At 36.6% G+C, this 23,411-nt stretch overlaps 2 protein-coding genes across 4 annotated transcripts; both read right to left on the reverse strand.

The window, feature by feature from the left end:
• Positions 1 to 5,749: 5,749 nt before the first annotated feature.
• On the reverse strand, positions 5,750 to 10,599 carry LOC117322101. 3 transcript variants are annotated; one of them, XR_004531456.1, is made up of 3 exons: positions 9,804 to 10,599; positions 7,191 to 7,332; positions 5,750 to 5,909 (listed from the first exon to the last, which is right to left on the reverse strand). XR_004531456.1 is itself a non-coding variant. In XM_033876856.1 (2 exons), the coding sequence occupies exon 1, from the start codon at positions 10,580 to 10,582 to the stop codon at positions 9,815 to 9,817; it is 768 nt and encodes a 255-aa protein (XP_033732747.1). In that variant the 5' UTR covers positions 10,583 to 10,599; the 3' UTR covers positions 5,750 to 5,909; positions 9,805 to 9,814. The 3 variants fall into 3 exon arrangements, 2 of the variants coding, with proteins under 2 accessions (XP_033732747.1, XP_033732746.1); XM_033876856.1 differs by lacking the exon at positions 7,191 to 7,332 and having other exon boundaries at positions 9,805 to 10,599; XM_033876855.1 differs by lacking the exon at positions 5,750 to 5,909 and having other exon boundaries at positions 6,249 to 7,332.
• Positions 10,600 to 12,123: 1,524 nt separating this feature from the next.
• LOC117322102 (three-prime repair exonuclease 1-like) lies at positions 12,124 to 16,380 on the reverse strand. Its single transcript, XM_033876858.1, has 3 exons — positions 16,276 to 16,380; positions 15,467 to 15,747; positions 12,124 to 13,418 (listed from the first exon to the last, which is right to left on the reverse strand). The coding sequence occupies exons 2-3, from the start codon at positions 15,732 to 15,734 to the stop codon at positions 13,024 to 13,026; spliced, it is 663 nt and encodes a 220-aa protein (XP_033732749.1). The 5' UTR covers positions 15,735 to 15,747; positions 16,276 to 16,380; the 3' UTR covers positions 12,124 to 13,023.
• Between the last annotated feature and the right edge of the window lie 7,031 nt (positions 16,381 to 23,411).

Consider the following 23,411-nt stretch of genomic DNA (forward strand, 5'->3'; position numbering starts at 1 on the left):
TTGGATTAACTACTTACACAATATTGGAAGAGAATTTCGTATGTGCGAAATAACATAACTAGAGTACATAGCTTGCATAATCTGTCAATCTGTTTCATGTCATTTCGTCCAACGAAGCATATAGCTTTATACAGGATCTTGGCTTTGTGAACACATTATAATGAAAATGGTCGTTTTATTGATAGAATAAACGGCAGTTTGTGATATGATCATCATTTCCATTTGACATCATAACATACATAAACATATTAGAACATTTGGTCTTTGGTGGGAGGGGCCGCGGTGGCCGAGTGGTTAAGTTGTCCCGACACTTTAACACTAGCCTCCACCTCTGGGTTGCGAGTTCGAAACCTACGTGGGGCAGTTGCCAGGTACTGACCGTAGGCCGGTGGTTTTTCTCCAGGTACTCCGGCTTTCCTCCACCTCCAAAACCTGGCACGTCCTTAAATGACCCTGGCTGTTAATAGGACGTTAAACAAAAACAAACAAACAAACAAACATCTTTGGTGGGAACACAATGTATGCCACCCATGGTTCCAGATATATAAGCCCTAATCCTACTCTGGGCTAAATAGATTTGAAACCATGACCCAACCTGAAGCTCTTGACAATAACATAAATGGTTTCGGTCAAAGTTGTAAAATAAAAAAGAGGTGCACATGAAAACATAAACTATTTTGTGCTTAAAACAGTTAAACTTTAAACATGTTCACGTTATGCATGGAAGCCATGAATGTTGTTATCCTCACCATTTGACTATGTACAGTTGTAATTGACAAAATAATTAAACAATTTCAAAATACAATAAAAGTGGTGACATGTTGAAATGGTGATTGTATTCTGTAAATTTGCCCTTTGATCGTCACATGACAGGATTTGTAACTCACAATACGTGGCATCCACTAGATGGTTTACCATCTAATCAGTGTGCTATTTCAACTGTTACGTCTCCTGGTGCAGGAACTCACTAACATGTACTGAGTTCACATGAAGGTGATGCCATTTTTATTACAAATTGCGTCGTTTTAACAAATTGCGTGGTGGCAATGCTATTTTAATTGTCCTCTTAATGTTCTCGGATAGGTTTCTCAAATGTCACACAACTACCGCACACAAAAAATTGGTTTCCTCGACACTATGCGATGGAAACCATGTATATATATCATGTAAATAGCACAATTTAGGTGCGGCTGGTGCCATTTAAACAACTTAAACACAATTTTTAAGACCCGCAGCAACTTCCCTCGACCCAATGCTCAGAAAGGAGACGTAACATGTTATATTATGACTGGTTAAACCCAACATAGGATGATATACATCACCTGATGTCATTAAACTCCTTACTTCGACCCTATGCGCAAGATGGAGATGTCACATATTTCGGGATTTGACTTATTGACAGTCATTGCCCCTAGAGCATTGGGCATAGAGCTTAATACATATCACCACTTTAAATGCATTTTTAAATTGTTTAATTATTTTGTCAGTTACCACTGTACTGATAACATTTATGGTTACCACACATACTATACATGTTTTTTTTATTCAAAATATTTTATTGTCAAAACGTACAAAGGAATTGGGCACAGGTTTTTGCAACTTATCAACGCCCTTTCCCAAAACAAATACAAAATTACAATATTTGACAAAATAAAGAGTAAAGGTTACCAATTCAATATTTTTGTAACATCTTTGTAACATTGTTCTCCGATTTGTCAAAAGGCAGGAAGTACAGAACAGAATATATTGCTTGTTTTTATAAACTTGTGCACATTTCTGAATATGATTAAATTAGTGTCTACTGGTAGATGAACATTTCCACATAGGAGTAACTATAAGTTCATAGCTGCATCTGTATCTACATTTCGAAGACTAAGAAAAAGTAATTGACTCTGTATATCGTAATTTGGACACTAAATGAAAAAAATGAAAGGCAATTTCACAAGGGTTACCACAAATACATTCAGCATTTTCTACCAGGTTAAAACGAAATAAGTCATATTTGAGAGAACTGTTTTGATACCTTAACTTATATTAATTGTCCTATCCCCAAAACCATAATAACTGGGAGGTTTAAATGTATTTATATTTGGCGTAATAGCATTTTTGAAAATGCTCAAGCTAGGAGCATATCTAATATTACAATCTAGTTCGTTCCATAGACGAAGAGTTGAAGGTAAAAAGAGTGAATTTGTATTAAAAAACCTATAGTTAGGAATAACAAAATTATTTCTATTTCTCAATGCATAAGGGGTGTTTTGACCAACAGATTGGGGCACTAGAATTTAAAAAAAATCTGAAGTTAAACTTTTTTTTTTTTTTAAGGTTGAATATGTATTAGAAAGCCTATAGTTAGGAATAACAAAATAATTTCTATTTCTCAATGCATAGGGGATGTTTTGACCAACAGATTGGGGCATTAGAATATTTTTCAAATCTGAAGTTAAATCATCTTATACGATAATTGTAGTTTTCTTCTATTACGTCTATCCGAAAGTGGCTCTAGATGATTCACATGCATAGTTCAAACCGGAAAGATAAATGTTTTATATGTTACATATTTTTTACTGTGGGATTACATTATAGTTTGACACTGTGTAATGTAGGATTAGTATCATGTTTTACCAGATGCCAATTTGCCATGATGAAAATAAAAAATAAAAAGGGTGAAAATTACTTTAACACTGAGATCCATAGACTGCTTCATACGACAGGTAAGTAATTTCAAACAACGACTATTTTATGTAATGACAGAACATTGACTACACTTATGTATGTACGGTCATAGGATCTCTGAGAGAAACGATTTATGTTACTTTTGTTTGTTTGGTTGGTTGGTAGATATAATCGGACACATATGTGGAGATGTCACCGATTGACTGGATTTGGACTTTGTTTTCAGTTTCTGATTTTTTTTTGCGAACGTGTTTCCTTCTCTTGTCCAAAATGAATGTCCTTCATAGCGGAGTTTGTTAAGTTCATTTATAACCTTCTGACGGTTCGGGGAAAGTGCTACAACAACCATTGTTCCATTTTTGTTTCCTTTTAGCTGTTTCTTGCACTCAAATATTTTTGACGGTCGAAATACCTCACAAACTGGGCAATGACAGTGGTTTTATTATCCTTGATAGGCCCGAGTATATGGCATCGGGATATGTCGCTGTCGGAAATCCTCACACGTAGGGATTTTTGGCAAATTCGTAGAAAAGCTGAAAGAGGGTCGAAAGTTATGGAAGTTTCCCTTTCAGGGACTGGTACATTTAGGAACTTAAGACACGTCCTGCGAGAATATTGAGCGTGTTTTCATTTCAACAAATTTTATTATACAAGATGTTATAGTACAAAGGGAGTTGACAACAGGCTTTGCCTATATCAGTCTTCTCCCACATAAATGACATTTTGATAATATAATATTGATAGAATCTACACAAATTGAACAATAGAACTATATAATTAGGGTTATTTATAACATTTGCACATACACTCATACACTCATACACACATCATTGTAATATTTTAAGTAGTTTTTCATAGTTTAATGGAATAGTTTATAGTTGAAAAGTATCAAAAGTTCAGGAAATATTTTTATTTATATACGTAAACATTATATATATATATAAAAGATAGATAATTATACAAAATTTTGTAAAGCAAAAGCGCTTCACCTACCTGACGGTGAGAAAGATGAGTATTTTATTGAACAATTATAATGATATACATACATATTAATGAAATATTATATAATTAATTGATTCAAAGAGAATTAAAACCTTCTCGAATTAGTTATCAATCTTTCTACATTGCTTAATACAAATTTGTTAAGATCAAGTGAAAGTTCATAGTTACCACATGTTAATAAGTTAATATCTATAAAACCAACTTGTATAAATATGTCATGTATAAAGTGCCTTATATGGTTGTAATTTGGACAATAGAAGTAGTAATGCTCTAGATCCTCAGAATAATAACCACAGGAACAGGCTGAATTTGGAATTAGATGATCTATTAATCTGTGATAATTTAAGTTGCTAGCAGAGTTTCTTAATTGGCAAAGAATGATATTTAATTTTCTAGGTGAGCATAGTTTAAATAAATGAGTAGTATCAGTGTTTAAAGGTCTATTTCTATTCAATTTAGATTTAAAAATATTCAGTGAAGGAGCACTAGTTAAGTCTGTTTCAAGGGAGTTCCAAAGATGTTCCACTTCTTAACCCAGTTATAATTTTCATTGCTTCAATTTGAATTGATTCAAGTAATTTCGACTCTGCAGTAGTACAATTATCCCAAACAGCATCTGAATATTCTAAAATTGGTCTAACATATGAACAATATAGTGTAATTAATGAGTTCCTATCAATTTTATGTTTGAGCATTCTTAAAATGTTTAATCTTTAATAACCTTTTTCATAAATATCTTGGATATGATTGCTCCATGTACCTTTAGAATTGAATGTGACTCCTAGATGTTTATGTATATCTTTCTCATTCAGAGGCTGATTATCAAAAATAAGTGTTGGATGATTTCTGTTTTTTTTTTAGTTACGGTTAATGCTATAGTTTTGTTTGGGTTGAAGATTATTTTCCATTGGGTCGCCCAGTTGTTGATAGATTCTAAATCCTCATTTAATTCCATACATGGAGTTACCAAGTCATCATCTACAATAACATATAAAGAAGTGTCATCAGCAAATAGCTTTATATTGGTACATACTTCATTAGTTAGATCATTAATAAAGAGTAAAAATAGAAAAGGTCCAAGAATTGATCCTTGAGGGACTCCAGAATTTACATTTTTAAAACTAGATGAATAACCATCATATACAACTCGTTGTCTATTGAGCGTGTTCATCAAGAATGGCTTCTTGGACTAGGACCTTATTTTCTAGTTCTTCGATTTTTGTGTATAAATCTTTAATTGCATTATCCTGAAGAAGACTTTTGTGCTTCAACATTGTTTCGAATTTAGTGACTGACTTCCTTCTAAATACAGTCTCCGACTTTCTCCTCTACACAGGTGTTTAGCAATGATTTCATTTTCTCGTTATTGTTTATAAAGTTTGTCATTTTTTGTTCAATCTGAGGATTTAATTGCTTAATCAAAGTTTGTTGTAAAACACATGCTACTGTGTTGGCGACCGGTTGGACTAAAGCTTGAATCAAATGATGAATGAACATGGGACTTGATACCACACAATAAATTGTGTCGTTGATGTCAATATCAGAGGGAAATAATTTCTGTTTAGAGTTGGAGTTTTCAACCTCGAGCGAGTGATACTGAAAAAGATTCTTCGGGTCTGTTTGGGACGAATTGTCTGGTGATAATTGTTCACAGACACGATTATACCAGGACCGTGTATAGATATAGGATTTGGTCCGAGAACAGGAGTTGAGACGTTCCTGGCTTGTTCTAGAGTAATGTTGTCTAAATGTGAAGACAAGTTAATAGCAGGTGACAGAGGAATATATATTTGGCTTGTTTGTGCGCTTACCTGGCCATTAGACGAGTTGTCCGTAGTCACCTCACCTGTAATCAGCTCACCTGTAATGTCCGCCATCATTCAATGAACACGGTATACCCACGCACGAATATCCAGATAAACACAACAGATAATGAAAGTCCTTAACTTAAAACGTCACTATATGTTAAATGTTAATCACATATACAACCGGTCGCATTTATGACTTATATTCTAATTCGTTTCTCTCAAACGAACATAAATTATTTATCATATAAACTCAAACTCATTACTGGGAGTTAGTCCGCCTAGCTATATGAGGACGTACTTTATTCACTTTAGATATAACAATAAATCACAAGCACAGAGTCCATCACTTTCCCATTGTGTCTTCGCTTCAATCCGACTTCGGAATGTTACAAACATCCATGTTGTGTCCGTCCAATAAAGGTTCTACAATCACAGAACGAAAACAAAAGTAGACACAGACGATTCAAAAAGGGGTGGGTGGGTGGGAAGTCCGTATAGTACAATGGCTAGGCAAACGCAGACACCTGTACGTGTCATCACTGTCCTAAGACTACCTATCGCACGTGCCAATAATGCGGCACGTGCTGAACTCTGACCCGGACTTACCCATACACTCATTTACATAACTATGATAAATCTATTTATATTCTAATTCGTTTCTCTCAAACGAACATAAATTATTTATCATATAAACTCAAACTCATTACTGGGAGTTAGTCCGCCTAGCTATATGAGGACGTACAGACAACAAAGAACGGGATACACTGTTAACATGTTTATTACCATGTAATCCCTTAAAATGTACATAGAACTTTGTAAGAACTAACATCAAGTTACAAACCCAAATTCTTTGATACAAATAATTTTGACTCAAGCTTGTCTTTCACATAGCCATCTTTGGCAGTTTCTGACCTCCATCGACCATGCGCTTTGAATAATCTGTCAGATACCCCACAATTAGCCGCAGCCGACGCACCGCCAGACCTCAAACTATGTAGACAAAATTTTGAAGGGTCAAGTCCTATGCTTGACAGTTTTTCAAGTAACACCTCCCTGGCCCTAGTGTATGATAACGGTGAAGTACCTCTTAATTTATAGGAGTTCGATTTTGGACAAAATGACAAAGATCTGAATATAAATTCGGAAGAATCGTGAGGAATTTCAGCAAGCTGCAAATACCTAAGTGTCATAGAAACAGGACAACATTGGGAATCTAGCTTAGCTATTGAAACTGTGTTACCCTCTCTGTAAATGTCCGTTTTACTCTTTGGTATGTTTATATTCATGTGCGACTCGAAAAACATTAAGTCTGATCTTCTAATATTACAAATTTCCGAAAAACGTAAAAATGCAGAATATCCTAACAGGCACAATGTTACAAGCCTTAAATCACTCAAATTCGCTCTATGACCCGCAAAATTCGAGACTAAGCTTTTCAAATGTTCTGGAGTAAGCGGTTCTTTTTTAATAACGGATGTCTTTAATTGCCTGCGGGCAGCTTCTCTCACGTGATTGACGAACGCTGATTTACAAGGGTTATGCAATCCTGCCAAATCGTGGGCCCAACCGATAGCATAAAATACTTGATCAATCGCAGTAGAACTTTTTGAAGACTCTGCGATCTGTTTTAAATACAACGCAACATGGAATTCCTTGGCTGGAATAGGGGTGATCTCTGGGTAAAGGCTGCACCATTCAACCCACTTTTTAAATCGCCTTTGGTAAACTTTACTGGTAGAATCTGCCCTTGATTTTAGCACGAAGTCGTGTAGGTCAGAAGCCAGACTACGTAGACTACCGTCTTTTATTAAGGAACGCTCCTTCCAAATACCATTCGAGAAAATATCTGTAACGTGTAAACAAACTCTAATCAACAACATTTATTTCATTATGATCACCACTAAAAAATTATAAAAAAAAAAAACAACAACAACAAATTAACCTTCATGTGTCCACAAGCTGAGTAAATCCAATAAATATACTCTAAACATCAATTATCTAAAAAGTGTACATGTACACTATTATCAAAAGCCAAGTGGCATCCTCGTATATTCATATCAAATGCCAAGTGGCCTCATGATATTTTCATGAAATAAGCAAACAAAAAAGCTAATTATTCATTTCAACAGCCAAGTGGCCTCAAAGTCATTTTCAGTCAAAAACCAAGTGGCATCAATTGTAACAATACATGGTTCATGTCAATGTCCAAGTGGCCGCACAACAATATATACATCTCGAGTCAGCCAATCACAGTCCTTCTAGCTGATCACGCACTCACAATCACCACTAACCGATCACCTGGCTACAACTTATTGTTGATAATCAAAACGTACTACAAGCACGTGCCCCTTAAAATCAACTGAATTAAACAGCGATTTGTGTGATCCCGGTACGAAAATGCGGTCACTTTCAGTGAAAACAAGAATGTCGCTTATACAGGTTTGGGTTTCTAGGTGATCACCGAAAAGTAAGGGCCAAAAGGGGGCCGAAATCCACTTGGGAAGCACTAACGTACCAGAAGATGGTGAATCTATCATGTATTTTATCACCCTAGGAGCTAAATATACAGGAGGAACAAGCCAATTATTGTCATTCGACCAATCTTGGGAAAACGCATCAACTGCTTCAGAATCAGCGTACCAGAACCTTGAGTTGTATCTCAATGTTTTAGAATTGAAATGATTAGCAAATCGGTCCACAGTATGTGGGCCCCACATATCATTCAAAAACTCGAAAAAATCTTTTGCTATACCCCAATCATCATAGTCTATGATCTTACTGATGTAATCAGCTTTCTCATTGTCAGACCGAGGGATCCATTCAACTTTAAGCGACAAATTAAGAGAGATATCTAACTGGAAAACTTTCAAGGCTAAAACTTGAAGCTCTAACACCGAACTTCCGCTCTCAATAATTCTGACGCAATTTTGATTATCAGTATACCATGTGATTATTTGACCTCTCAATATATCTCGAAATTCTGACATAGCTAACTGAATAGCATAGAGCTCCCTCCAAGTTGAGCTTTTGAGAGACTCTTCATACGACCAAGTTTGATGAAATACTGCATTGTCAACTTCCACTACATAAGCTCCACAAGAATGACTACTCGCATCAGAGTATACGACACATTTACTTTTTTGGATACGATTGCTTATATACTTCAAATTGAGAGAGTTAACATTAGAAAGCCAGAACATCATTTCACTCCAACATTCGTTATCTTTGTCTATCACGAAAGCGGAATCCCAAGACGACCTTTTCTCGACCAACCTGTATAAATACCTAGACATCAATCGAGTTATATTACCCAAGACAGGGGACATGGATATGATTTTGCCCGTGACACTAGCTACTTGACATGCTGTCACCACACACCCGGGGGTAGAGATCTTCCTAAGAACTTGAGTAAGACTATCTAGCCTCCTTATAGGAATTGATGTAGCGTTGATAACCAAATCGCAATTAATCCCTAACCATTCTAATCTTTGCGTGGGTTGCCAAATAGACTTTCCATCATTAGCTACAAAACCAGCAAATACAAGACTCTGTCTGACGAAATCTGAATGACCTTTACAGGTGTCAAAATCTAAACGTATACCCCATCCGTCATCAAGATACACAACAATACAAATTCCATTTTTCCTCCAGAATTTAACGAGGGGTCGGAGCACTTTTGTAAAAATGTACGGGGCTGAAGAAAGACCGAAAGGAAGAACAGTAAAACAAAAATACCTGATTCTCCCGTCAATGACCCATGAAAAACCTAAATATTTTTGATGAGAAGAATGAACGTCCACGTGGTGATAACCCGATTTCAAATCAAACTTAAACATGTACCCGTTCGGTACGATGTAATCCATAGCTGTTTTCCAGTCTTCAAATTTAATTTTCTCTTTCCAAACATGAAAGTTTACTTCACGCAGATCTAAAATCAGACGTTTTTTGCCGCTGGCATTAACCGACACGGACAACGGGTTTACAACATGTGGAATTTCAAACTTTTCAACTACACTCCCTGCTTGTAACAATTCTAAGATAGCCTCCGTTACAAATTCTGAATGGTTCATAGCTGATTTATTGTTATTATTACATTTCTTGTATGGAGTGGATACAAAAGGTATTAAATAACCATCAGATAAAACGCTCAAAAATAATCGTTTGCTTCTACACAGTTTTTCCAATAGTCTAACGAATTTTTCAAACGACCTTTAACACTGGAGATTGGCTTTGAATCACGAGAAATCTGGTTTTCTGAAATTTCATAATTCTCGTCATTAAGCTGACAATCAAACAAATCTCGAGTATGGTACTTAACTGAATTGTCTTCATTTTCCGGCTGAATCCGTGATCTTTGGGCAATTTGCTCTCCAATGTCCAACTCCTCCACAGGCATGGCACAAGTCTGTGGGGGCGGGGCTGCCACGCCCCCTACCGCCGAACTGAGGCCAGGTCCCTCCGCGATGAAACCTGGAATGCTGGTGAAACTGAGGGGAGCCACGAAAAGCACCAGAATGATTACCGCCAATACTTTGAGAGCCATACAGTTTCCCGGGGGGTCCACCAGTCGCGGCTGCTGGAGTAGATTTCTTTTGGACTCGTTTTTTGCGTTGTGCCCGAAATTCCGCCTGACGGATTTTCTTTTCATCTTCGGAATCACTTGCGAGCTCGTCACTTTCATACTCCTTCACGGTATCCCAACCACAGGAAGATTTGTCAGCAATACGAATGAGTTTGTTTCTTTTATGAATAAGAGTCTTGATTTTCGACAGGCTTAACAAAGTAGAGTTTGCGTCACTTTTATGAACAGCTTTCTCTGCTAGTTCAAGTTCGTCAAGCACTTCTGTGTTAAACTCAAATTGCTTCTGGTTACCATTAAACTTGAACTTTACCTCTCTTTCCTTTTTCAACCGTTTGAAAGAATTAGCAGATAGGACCTGCTCATCTCGTATATCTTCACGGAGACTTTTTAGTCTTTCATCCAGGTAAGTAGTGAATAAGCCTAATGCCTGGAAAGCGTCATTGCTGGCTGGTTCCTTTGCTGGAGGAGCAGGATGAGAATCAATGATTTCCTCTAAACTTTCCTTCTCAGACATGTCAATGTGAACCCAAGTGATAAGGGTATAGAGAAAACACGTCCGTATTGCGTATAGTACAATGGCTAGGCAAACACAGACACCTGTACGTGTCATCACTGTCCTAAGACTACCTATCGCACGTGCCAATAATGCGGCACGTGCTGAACTCTGACCCGGACTTACCCATACACTCATTTACATAACTATGATAAATCTATTTACTGAAGATTAACAAATATGTACATTATTAGACAAATCCGGCACCCCGATCAGTTACACGTGCATACAGCTAGACCATCATGTGATTCACGTTTAAAGTTTGACGGTTATTAGAAAAAGTAGTTTTTGTTTTCACGTGCACCTTTTTATTTTACAACTGTGAACGAAACCATTTTTTTATACCCCTATAAAATAGTTTCTATATAAACTCTATTGACAAAAATGCCAATAAATGAACTGTTTCGTCGAGCGGTCCAAAGAACTGTTAAAATCGACTGTTAAAATGTGCTGTTGGACCGGAGTGACATCACACCTACAATTCGTGACGTCAATGATTTGTTGGGGTATAACAAAATAGTTATCGACTGGGTTTTCGGGCAACAAATGATTTGTTGGACCCTCACACAAACTGTTGCCCGAGGGCAACAGTTTGTCTTCGGGTTCAACAAATCATCTGTTGCCCTCAACCCCAGTCAACAACTGTATAATGTTATTGTGAAGAGCTTCGGGTTTGGTCATGGTTCCAAATCTATTTAGCCCAGAGTAGAATTAGGGCTTATATATCTGGAACCATGTGTGGCATATATTGTGTTACCACCAAAGACCAAATGTTCTAATATGTTTATGTATGTTATGATGTCAAATGGAAATGATCTTGATATCACAAACTGTCGTTTATTTCATCAATAAAACGACCATCGCCTCGTGTGACAGGCAAGAAAGTGTTCTTTATACCAATAAATGAATGAATAAATAAATACTAGTAAATAGATGAATAACACAAAAGTTAAAATCATAATTCATATTAATATTATATCAATTCAGTATCAACACAACTGCAGTAGTAACGGGTATGCATCAGCAAGCACGATCAATTGTAAGTTCATCATGCCGTGACTAATGACTGACCAGGATTTTCTCTTGTTCACTTGTACATGCACATGAATGGAAGCCACAACGGTGAACGAATAAAACTTGTCTTCTCCATGGCAGGAATTTGATTTGAATTTTTATCATGACCAGACTACATAATTTTAACAAATGACTTGGTTTTAAAATCACTTACAATGTTTCGTTTTTTTTAAATTGCAAATACTAAGCCAAGCAAGTTATTTTACAGTTGAAAAGTAAGAGGGTATGTTTTTGATCCGACTACACTTGGCCCATGTACTATGGTTTATAATCCCTTCAATTCAGCTTGAATTTTCGCTTTCATCTTTAATTCGCCCTATCTTCAAAGGGTGAAAATGGCGAAAATTAAACGGGGCGAAAATTACCAGGTAAACAGTAAATAGATAAATAACACAAACGTTAAAATGATAATTTATACCAATATTTTATTCAGCATCAACACAACATCAAATAAATTCAAAATTTCAACAAGCAATAGAGTCGTATGTATTAATTAATGTTAATGTTAATTGATACCTGACACAGACGAGTGCCACTGATACGGAGTTGTGTGTTTGTAAAGTTATTGGAATATTAAACTTTACTGCCAAACTGTTTGTCATCATGAAGTATATTTATTTCTTCAAAATGACATCAAGCTTCGCGTCATCCTCTAACTGACGTCACTTTTACGTCATCCTCTAACTGACGTCACTTTTACGTCATCCTCTAACTGACGTCACTTTTACGTCATCCTCTATCTGACGTCACTTTTACGTCATCCTCTATCTGACGTCACTTTTACGTCATCCTCTAACTGACGTCACTTTTACGTCCTCCTCTAACTGACGTCACTTTTACGTCATCCTCTATCTGACGTCACTTTTACGTCATCCTCTATCTGACGTTATGTTTCGTCATCCTCTGACGTCACTTTTACGTCATCCTCTATCTGACATCACCTTCGAATACTGAGCATGAAGCGTTTTAAAATGTATCTGAAATGGGCAGTTACATAAATAATTGAATTTTGCCACCCACAAACAGATTTGATCAAAATCTGGAGTTGTTTAAAGCAACCTTAGGGACAACCCATGCGGTCCTATAAAAACATTTACAAAACGTTAACAATAACAACACAATATACAACCCAGCGTGTTTAGGAACTAAATTAATTGATATGCAAATAACAGCTACAGAGGTGGTAGTAACAAGACGAAGAGATAAGGTAAAGAGAACGTAACCCTTGTACTTTGGAGTTGCAGGAAGCGTGGATTCACGTTATAACAGTTCCGTGTAGTTTGTCACTGAAATAGTAGTGCGTCACATTAAATTGGATGATACTTTCATTAAAATAACTCGTTGTGTAGATCCATCCATCCTATAACCCCGGGTAGGTGAGAAACAATCTCCGTGAGCATACGCACTGTCCCCTCCGCCGATTCTGTTGAATCTGGTTCCTCCCCGTTGCACAATTCTCTATATACATCATTTAGTTCATGAGAGATTAGTTCCGGCCGCAGTTCACAAACGGCTTTACGCAGACTTGTACAAAAAAGCCCATCTCTGCTAATGTTCCGATTTAGTTTGTTAAGTTCATTTTTGATGACCCTATAATCGTATATGTTTGCTGAATACGAAATCAGACAAACTGGCCCGGGAAGACGTTCGATAAATTTTTCTATGATTGCTACGTCTTCGGCACAAATAACTTGACTGTGCTCAACAGAACTGTCCAGTAACTCTGAAAGAAAGAAGCCTAATTTGAGTCAATGTGGTTTTACTGTTCATGGATTTAATACGCAATAGCTATAATTTATTTAATTAATTGATGGGTAAATGAAACTCTGAGTTCCTATATTAACATTTAATTAATTTAGGCCTGGTTTATTTTCATGAATGGAGAACTAAATAGCATATCCAGTAATTTACCTACAAGCTTGTCAGCCACAACTCTGGTATGTTTTAACAGAATTAACTTGACAGTTGTTTGTATGTATCATAGCTGACCATGGACCTTACTTTTGACATGTAATGTTAATTTGCAAAGCTGTTTGTTTATTTTGGCAAAGCATGCGAAAAATACATGTTTAGGGAGAAGCTTCGAAACTCACAGATGTTCTACAAAACAGCCATGCCGTTTTGCTCACAAATATCTATAATATACAGTGTACAATTGGAGCATTTAATTGACCGCAGTTGACTCTGCATGAGCACGCGCCTTGATTCTGTTTGATATTGAAATTCAAATAACAGTTATGAATAATATCACACAACTATAGCACAAAGAGAAAGTTATTTTAGTTATCAGAAATGTTCTTCTTAGGCACAATGAAAAACTCTAAATATACGAGATTTATTTTAGAAAACTAGATCAGCTGCTGAGTTTGAGGTAAAAAAGTTTTATGAAAAAGACCCAACCACCACAGTCTCGACAACAGTGTTCTTGCTATGTTCATTCCTTTTAAACAGCATCAAATAGGCTCTTTTAATTACTTAAATAAATCCGTATAAGTCATATTAATTGTGTTTACTGTTCATAGCTGCCGTTTGAATCTCAAGTTCCATCCAAAGTCAACGTGTATGCTTTTATAAAGACATAGCCGGTCAAACAAATGTTCCTAAAACATCATATAGCCACTAGCTTCACTGACGAGCCCTAGAAGGACGAAACAGATGTATGGTGTCCCTAACAACACTGACGAACCCTAGAAGGTCGAAACAGCTGTATGGTGTCCCTAACATCACTGACGAACCCTAGAAGGACGAAAAAGCAGTATGGTGTCCCTTACATCACTGACGAGCCCTAGAAGGACGAAACAGCTCGATATCCCTGACATCACTGACGAGACCTAGAAGGACGAAACAGCTGTATGGTATCCCTAACAACACTGACGAGCCCTAGAAGGACGAAGCAGATGTATATGATGTCCCTAAAATCACTGACGAGCCCTAGAAGGACGAAACAGCAGTATGGTGTCCCTTACATCGCTGACGAGACCTAGAAGGACGAAACAGCTGTATGATGTCCCTAAAATCACTGACGAGCCCTAGAAGGACGAAACAGCAGTATGGTGTCCCTTACATCGCTGACGAGACCTAGAAGGACGAAACAGCTGTATGGTGTCCCTAAAATCACTGACGAGCCCTAGAAGGACGAAGCAGATGTATGGTGTCCCTAACATCACCGACGAGCCCTAGAAGGACGAAACAGCTGTATGTGGTATCCCTAACTACACTGAGGGGCTTTAGAAGGACGAAACAACTGTATGGTATCCCTAACATCACTGACGAGCCCTAGAAGGACGAAACAGCTGTATGGTATCCATAACAACACTGACGAGTCCTAGAAGGACGAAACAGCTGTAGTTAAAATATTGTGACGAAAATTAAAAATAGCAACACTGATAAATAAATTAACAGTATTGATAAAATATTCGTAAATGTATTTATAGTTTAACTATACATCTGAATGCATTGTAAGATATATTGTGTATCTTCAAATTTTTACTCTAGAATTTTATTTTATTTATAATTGGTCCGAAATTCAAGAGTCTAAAACATTTTTTAAATAACTCAAAACCGTTTGTATATCGCCTCCCCGTCTTGCTCTTATTGCTAATACACGATTTTACAGTTTATAAATTATAGCCTTTCAAGAAATACCAAACGTTAAAAAAGTGGCACACCTCGAAAGGTATGTAGACACGTGACTTTAAATGCCACCCATGGGACCAGTGAAAAGCGGTCTTTGTAGACAGGTTTTTGTTTAAAAAAGGGGTATTAGAGTACCTGTGTTTTGCATGACTCTTATAGGTATCGGTGACCTATGGGGTTTGAAGGTCATGGTCAGTCTATTGAGTGACCTTGGGAGCCCTTGTCCGGCCAGCAGAAGAATATCTGACCGCTCGATCGGCAGTAAACTGATCTCCAGGATGCTGGGGTTCAATGGAAGAACGGCACTGCCAGTTAGACCGAGAAATACAAATGTCGAAATTTCCTCAGAAATGTCACGTTGATCAGACGTTTCTGTCGCTTTACTTCTCAAATGTGCCATCATCTCTTTCCACACACTGTGTGCAAGTGAAACAGAAGACATAACATTAAAATATAAACAGAATTTGAGTACACACAAAAACAAAATAGTTTTTTTCAAATAAAACTACATCTTGAAACAGCTAGGGTTTCCATAATACAACTAATATAACGCGGTTAATTATACACGATGATAAGTGTGTGCTCTAAGATAGATCCTTTTATATATATCTTAGTTATATGAGTCAGTAATGAGTAATGATTAGCATTTTACAGTACATGGGCATACGGTATTCATATAAGAATGATATACAACTGGCTTATATATATTTGTTTTCTTTTGAACTGAAGAAATATATTTTACTGCCAATAATCTGAACATTATTAAACCCTTTATTTGTGATGATATGAAAGGAAGGAGACAGGGGGAATTATATAAACGCTTATTCTTTGACAAATATATAAATATATGTGTACATAGTACGATTACAATTTCTTTACAGTAGTTCTTGGTCAAAAGCTCCGTGACAATGCAAGGGAGATAACTGCTGTATCTCTATACCTACCTAGCTGTTGACTGGTGACGGCCTATGGGCGGTTCCTGTGTGGTGACGTAACTACGGTCAGTCCTGATCCTGGTATAAAAGTGACTGTGTTATACCTAAAGAATACTGGATATGAACAGAAATATCCAGTTAAATGTCTCTCTCCAGCATACTCAGTATCATAGCTAAACGTCGTGTTACATTTCATCCAGACACGTAGGATTATCTCCCTTAGAAATCAATGAGTAACTTGAGCAAGTACAATTTCAGCTGTATATATAAGGTGTTTAAAGTTTCCATTAAAAAAAAGAAATAATAACAATAATAATACTGGCACAAAAAAAGGGAACTTTGTGTTTTCGATAATATTGAATGTTGATTGTCAAAGTATACGGTAAAACATATAGTACAACTATTGATATGATCACATATTTCCTCTTTCAGTAATCAGTCCTTGCCCAATTTATCCTTTCTGAGTCATACAATTAGTGATCTAGGGGTCGAACCCCAGGATAATTTTTTTTTCATTTTGTGTCATAGGAACATTTCAAGGCCCTGTGATATAGACAAATCGAGTTTTACCATTCAAATACAACATGTTCAAACAAGACAATGTTATTGAGATATCTTCTGAAAAACGTGACGGACAGACGGAAGGACGGACGGGGATCAACCTATGTACCGGAGTAAGATAAAATGTGATAAACAGATGGATTGAGTGACATACATACAACTGTATATGCATAGAAGGACGGAAGCAGTGATGGAGTGATGAAAGGAAGAATGACACGAATACATGTAATATATGGCAGGATGGGCAGACGGCCTGACGGACGGAAGGACATCATTTTAATATCAGAGTAAGAATTATAACGATATATCGTGTGTGACAGACAGATGGACAGTCCGAAGGAGGGGATTTATCGGAGTAGAACTAATAACATAACATCGAGATGGAACAGAATGGGATAACGTACCGGAGTAAGAGTATTAGGTGTGATAGACAGATGGACAAAAGGAGAAAACGTACCGGAGTAAGACTATTAAGTGTGATATACAGATGGACAAAAGGAGAAAACGTACCGGAGTAAGACTATCAATTGTGATGGACAGAATGAGATAACGTGTCGGAGTAAGAGTATTAGGTGTGATAGACAGATGGACAAAAGGAGAAAACGTACCGGAGTAAGACTATCAATTGTGATGGACAGATGGACAAAAGGAGAAAACGTACCGGAGTAAGACTATTAAGTTTGATGGACAGATGGACAAAAGGAGAAAACGTACCGGAGTAAGACTATTAAGTGTGATAGGCAGATGGACAAAAGGAGAAAACGTATCGGAGTAAGACTATTAAGTGTGATAGACAGATGGACAAAAGGAGAAAACGTACCGGAGTAAGACTATAAAGTGTGATAGACAGATGGACAAAAGGAGAAAACGTACCGGAGTAAGACTATAAAGTGTGATAGACAGATGGACAAAAGGAGAAAACGTACCGGAGTAAGACTATCAATTGTGATGGACAGATGGACAAAAGGAGAAAACGTACCGGAGTAAGACTATAAAGTGTGATAGACAGATGGACAAAAGGAGAAAACGTACCGGAGTAAGACTATCAATTGTGATGGACAGATGGACAAAAGGAGAAAACGTACCGGAGTAAGACTATTAAGTTTGATGGACAGATGGACAAAAGGAGAAAACGTACCGGAGTAAGACTATTAAGTGTGATAGGCAGATGGACAAAAGGAGAAAACGTATCGGAGTAAGACTATTAAGTGTGATAGACAGATGGACAAAAGGAGAAAACGTACCGGAGTAAGACTATAAAGTGTGATAGACAGATGGACAAAAGGAGAAAACGTACCGGAGTAAGACTATAAAGTGTGATAGACAGATGGACAAAAGGAGAAAACGTACCGGAGTAAGACTATTAAGTGTGATATACAGATGGACAAAAGGAGAAAACGTACCGGAGTAAGACTATCAATTGTGATGGACAGAATGAGATAACGTGTCGGAGTAAGAGTATTAGGTGTGATAGACAGATGGACAAAAGGAGAAAACGTACCGGAGTAAGACTATCAATTGTGATGGACAGAATGAGATAACGTGTCGGAGTAAGACTATTAAGTGTGATAGACAGATGGACAAAAGGAGAAAACATACCGGAGTAAGACTATTAAGTTTGATGGACAGATGGACAAAAGGAGAAAACGTACCGGAGTAAGACTATAAAGTGTGATAGACAGATGGGCAAAAGGAGAAAACGTACCGGAGTAAGACTATTAAGTGTGATAGGCAGATGGACAAAAGGAGAAAGCGTATCGGAGTAAGACTATTAAGTGTGATAGACAGATGGACAAAAGGAGAAAACGTACCGGAGTAAGACTATAAAGTGTGATAGACAGATGGACAAAAGGAGAAAACGTACTGGAGTAAGACTATTAAGTGTGATAGACAGAATGAGATAACGTACCGGAGTAAGACTATTAAGCGTGATAGACAGATGGACAAAAGGAGAAAACGTACCGGAGTAAGACTATTAAGCGTGATAGACAGATGGACAAAAGGAGAAACGTACCGGAGTAAGACTATTAAGCGTGATAGACAGATGGACAAAAGGAGAAAACCTACCGGAGTAAGACTATAAAATGTGATAGACAGAATGAGATAACGTACCGGAGATCAATATATTGTGTTTTCAATAATATTGAATCTTGATTATCAAAGTATACGATATGTTTAAGTTTATTAAGTTCAGGGAAACAAATGTGCATACATGTATTTTACAAGGACAGCAACACAATTATTCATAGACATGTCTTTGTGTTTTCAATAATATTGAATCTTGATTATCAAAGTATACGATATGTTTAAGTTTATTAAGTTCAGGGAAACAAATGTGCATACATATATTTTACAAGGACAGCAACACAATTATTCATAGACATGTCTTTGTGTTTTCAATAATATTGAATCTTGATTATCAAAGTATACGATATGTTTAAGTTTATTAAGTTCAGGTAAACAAATGTGCATACATGTATTTTACAAGGACAGCAACACAATTATTCATAGACAAAAGTGTCTTTTAGATCATCAAGATGTATCTTTCAACAGATGTGCCCCATGATCCTCCTACCGCTATATAACTTGATTGTAGTCAATAAGTGATATGGGGGTCAGAACCGGTGGTAATAAGTACTGGAGAACTAGTGTAAAGAACCCCCCCCCCCCCCCCCCCCCCCCCCAAAAAAAAAACAAAAAAAAAACAAGGAAAATTTGTGATATTGATTTCATAATGACTATCGTCGGGTACAACATTTAGTACAACTATTTATATGATCACATATTTCCTCTTTCAATAATCAGCCCTTGCCCAATTTATCGGAGATAGGCCTGATTCTTTTCTGAGTCATACAATATGTGATCTAGGGTCGAACCCCGGGATATTTTTTTTTCATTTTGTGTCATAGGAACATTTCAAGGCCCTGTGATATAGACAAATCGAGTTTTACCATTAAAATACAACATGTTCAAACAAGACAATGTTATTGAGATAACTTCTGAAAAACGTGACGGACAGACGGGAGGAAGGACGGGGATCAACCTATGTACCGGAGTAAGATACAATGTGATAAACAGATGGATTGAGTGACATACATACAACTGTATATACATAGAAGGACGGAAGCAGTGATGGAGTGATGAAAGGACAAATGACACGAATACATGTAATATATGGCAGGATGGGCAGACGGCCTGACGGACGGAGGGACATCATTTTAATATCAGGGTAAGACTATTAAGTGTGATCGACAGATGGACAAAAGGAGAAAATGTACCGGAGTAAGACTATTAAGTGTGATAGACAGATGGACAAAAGGAGAAAACGTACCGGAGTAAGACTATCAAGTGTGTTAGACAGATTGAGATAACGTATCGGAGTAAGACTATTAAGCGTGATAGACAGATGGACAAAAGGAGAAAATGTACCGGAGTAAGACTATTAAGTGTGATAGACAGATGGACAAAAGGAGAAAACGTACCGGAGTAAGACTTTCAATTGTGTTAGACAGAATTAGATAACGTACCGGAGTAAGACTATCAAGTGTGATAGACAGATGGACAAACGGAGAAAACGTACCGGAGTAAGACTATCAAGTGTGATAAACAGATGGACAAAATGAGAAAATGTACCAGCGTAAGGTTATCAACAAAATTACTACAGAAGAAAATAATACTATTGTGACATCACAGTTAGCCGATACTTCACAACGTCGCTAGCCTAGCTCCAACGAATTCGAATAAGAGTTTGACGTAGAAACATAGTTTTAAATTTAAGTTAAACAACATGAATTTTGAAAAATGCAAGTAACAACAGGTTTCCAATGACTACCAAAGTTTGGACGTCAGAGTTGACAAACTAATTTTGATACTTACGGTTAAGAGATCGGTGTCGGTACAGTATTTGTATACATTTTTCTGTATATATATATATATGTGTTTGTGTATAAACGGTATACCTACATGGTTAAAGTCCAGCTATTTGTAGAAACAGAATATACTACGTCGCAGATATTGAAAAATCTCTACGCGAAGAGTGATTAGCGTAAAACCTGTCAATTCATTCCGGTCTACTCACTCACTAGCACAGATCTTTTACAAGAATAAAACATTATCTAATCATAAAATACTAAAGACTTTGAAGATAATCATTGAAGGCGTTCATTTCAGTTTTGATTTCGAAACTGGCATTGTAACTGATAAAAAAAAAATCATACATGTTTATTCACCAATAAAAAGTAGTAAATAAACAGGAAAGCGCCAATGGAAACAAAACAAAACAGAACCTTAACGTCCCCGACTACCAAATATAGCTTGATATGAAACTAATGAAAATTGGAAAAGGTATAGTGCCGATCACTGAACCTTGAAATCTGAGGTAACTCGTGCCAACTTTACTACATGAAATTGCCATCTATTTGGACAATAATCAACACAAACAAAAACGTTAGAAGAGGACAGAAATGTTATATCTCGCTTGTTATAGTTAACATTCACAAGTCTTTCTAAAGGGAGCTTGCATATGGCGGCATTCACTGTTGTGTATCAACCACAGTGTCACCATTATTCTGAGTCTATGGAAGTTAAAACTTTTCCCGTACTTTTCTGCTTTCCTTTTGTAAAATATGACTATACAATTTAACTCCCGTCAATCAAAATCCAAGATGGCCATCTGTCAGCCATTTCAGCTTATCACTTACGAGTAATCATCTTTACCGGCGTCCAAACCTACAACTTTGAAGATTTGCTGTCAACTTTTAAAAAATGCTTCCAAGTCTACAATCACCGAGGTCTAGGAGTTATATAATGACAAAAAAATGTGGAAATACACCTTTCTTTCGACTTGTTAAACATCAAATTCAATTCATTTTTTTTTCCAAATGCTTCTACCACACCCCTCTCATTCAGTATATATGTAACCGGGGATATCAAATAACCACTTGGACATGATTTGTTTGTCGTGAGTTCTTTATTTTGACAAGTTCAGTAGGTTAAAACACCTACACTCTGTATCAAACATAAAAGACTAAAATTACACAAAGCACATACATTGCAAGATACAATCAAGGGAGATAACTAGCGAATCACACTAGTTATGCTAAACACGAAATATAAGCTATCTGGACACATGTAATTACATTTAACTAAGATATTAACTTTGTAATAATTATCTTTACAACTATCTTATTGAAATTACAATAAATATAGATCATATACATTTAACATGAAATTTATCTTTGAGACGAAAGATCTACTCTAGTACAAATCACCTATAAAGAGATTTGTATCAACATATATAAACAAACTGGATTCTCCCATAATAAGTTACACAATATTACAATACACTATAAAGGTATTCACCTGTGTATGGCACAGAGCCGTTTCAACCTCATATCATCACCAGTATTCCATGTTTCTTATGACAATCTAAAAAATGCATAAAAACAGTTCTTTCTAATAATACTGCAGATCTGTACATATATAATGGATTAATTTAACCATTACTCACTTATATATATATATTACTGAAAAATACTACTCTGTATATACAAAGTTACAATTCAAAATAGAGATTTTGAATAAAGATAATAATTTAACTTAAATGCCAAACTTATAAAGTTCATAGCAAATCTACAATATAAGCTAGTTAGATACAATACATTGAAACAGTAATAATTCACTAGAACCATAACTTACCTATAAATTCTCTGTCTTTCGGTCCTTTGTCACAAATGTCCGACTCAATATATGTATAGGTCTGATCAGTTTGGCAGACTGTAGAGAACTAACTTCCTTACAAAGAGATTCCCGCCAAACTGACCAAAGGCTATTATAATATCTTGACCAATAAAAAGTATAGAAACCTATCACATGTACGTCATGTGATGTATAAAAATATAACTATACAGGTAAGGTAACTTAAAAATAGACATACAGGTAAGTCAGCAATAATCACTCCCTGTAATCTATAACACACAAACACCTCTTCTGTTACACACACACTGAACAATATGGGCACAAATAAATAAATAACACAAGTCAATAAAATATATACATACAAATTATATAAAGCATGACATTAATCACCCTATTACATCCTCCCCTGCTTCGAAAAATGTCGTCCTGGACATGGGATGTATAATGGTTGATAATAATCTTTATGAAATAGTACAAGTATACAATTAATGGAAAACTATCAACACTAGTACTGCAAATGGACAAAACTCAAGTTTTACCAGATACTATGTTAAGTAGTGCTGAGACAACTCTATCATCCTGCCCGCTCAGAGCTCCATCTTCCACCAACTCTGATAGGAATCTTGCGCGTACTTTCCACTCGGGCTCACTTGCCTGTTGCCTCATGATATATTGGTTGCCACGTATCCATGCAGGTTTCACCTTAGTACGCTGCGACCTTCTAGGCACAGTAGAGGTTTCCTGACTATCTGGTTCTGGCTCCGCTATCGTATCTGGCACCGGTTGCTCAGTTTCCAAACTAGGCTCATCTTCAGGACCTGTGCTAGTGGCTGATCCGGATAGGATGTTGTGTCTAACATCACTCGCAACCACTAACACTTCCTCCC

This window comes from Pecten maximus, chromosome 2 (assembly GCF_902652985.1).
Source record: "Pecten maximus chromosome 2, xPecMax1.1, whole genome shotgun sequence".
NCBI classification, from domain to species: domain Eukaryota; kingdom Metazoa; phylum Mollusca; class Bivalvia; order Pectinida; family Pectinidae; genus Pecten; species Pecten maximus.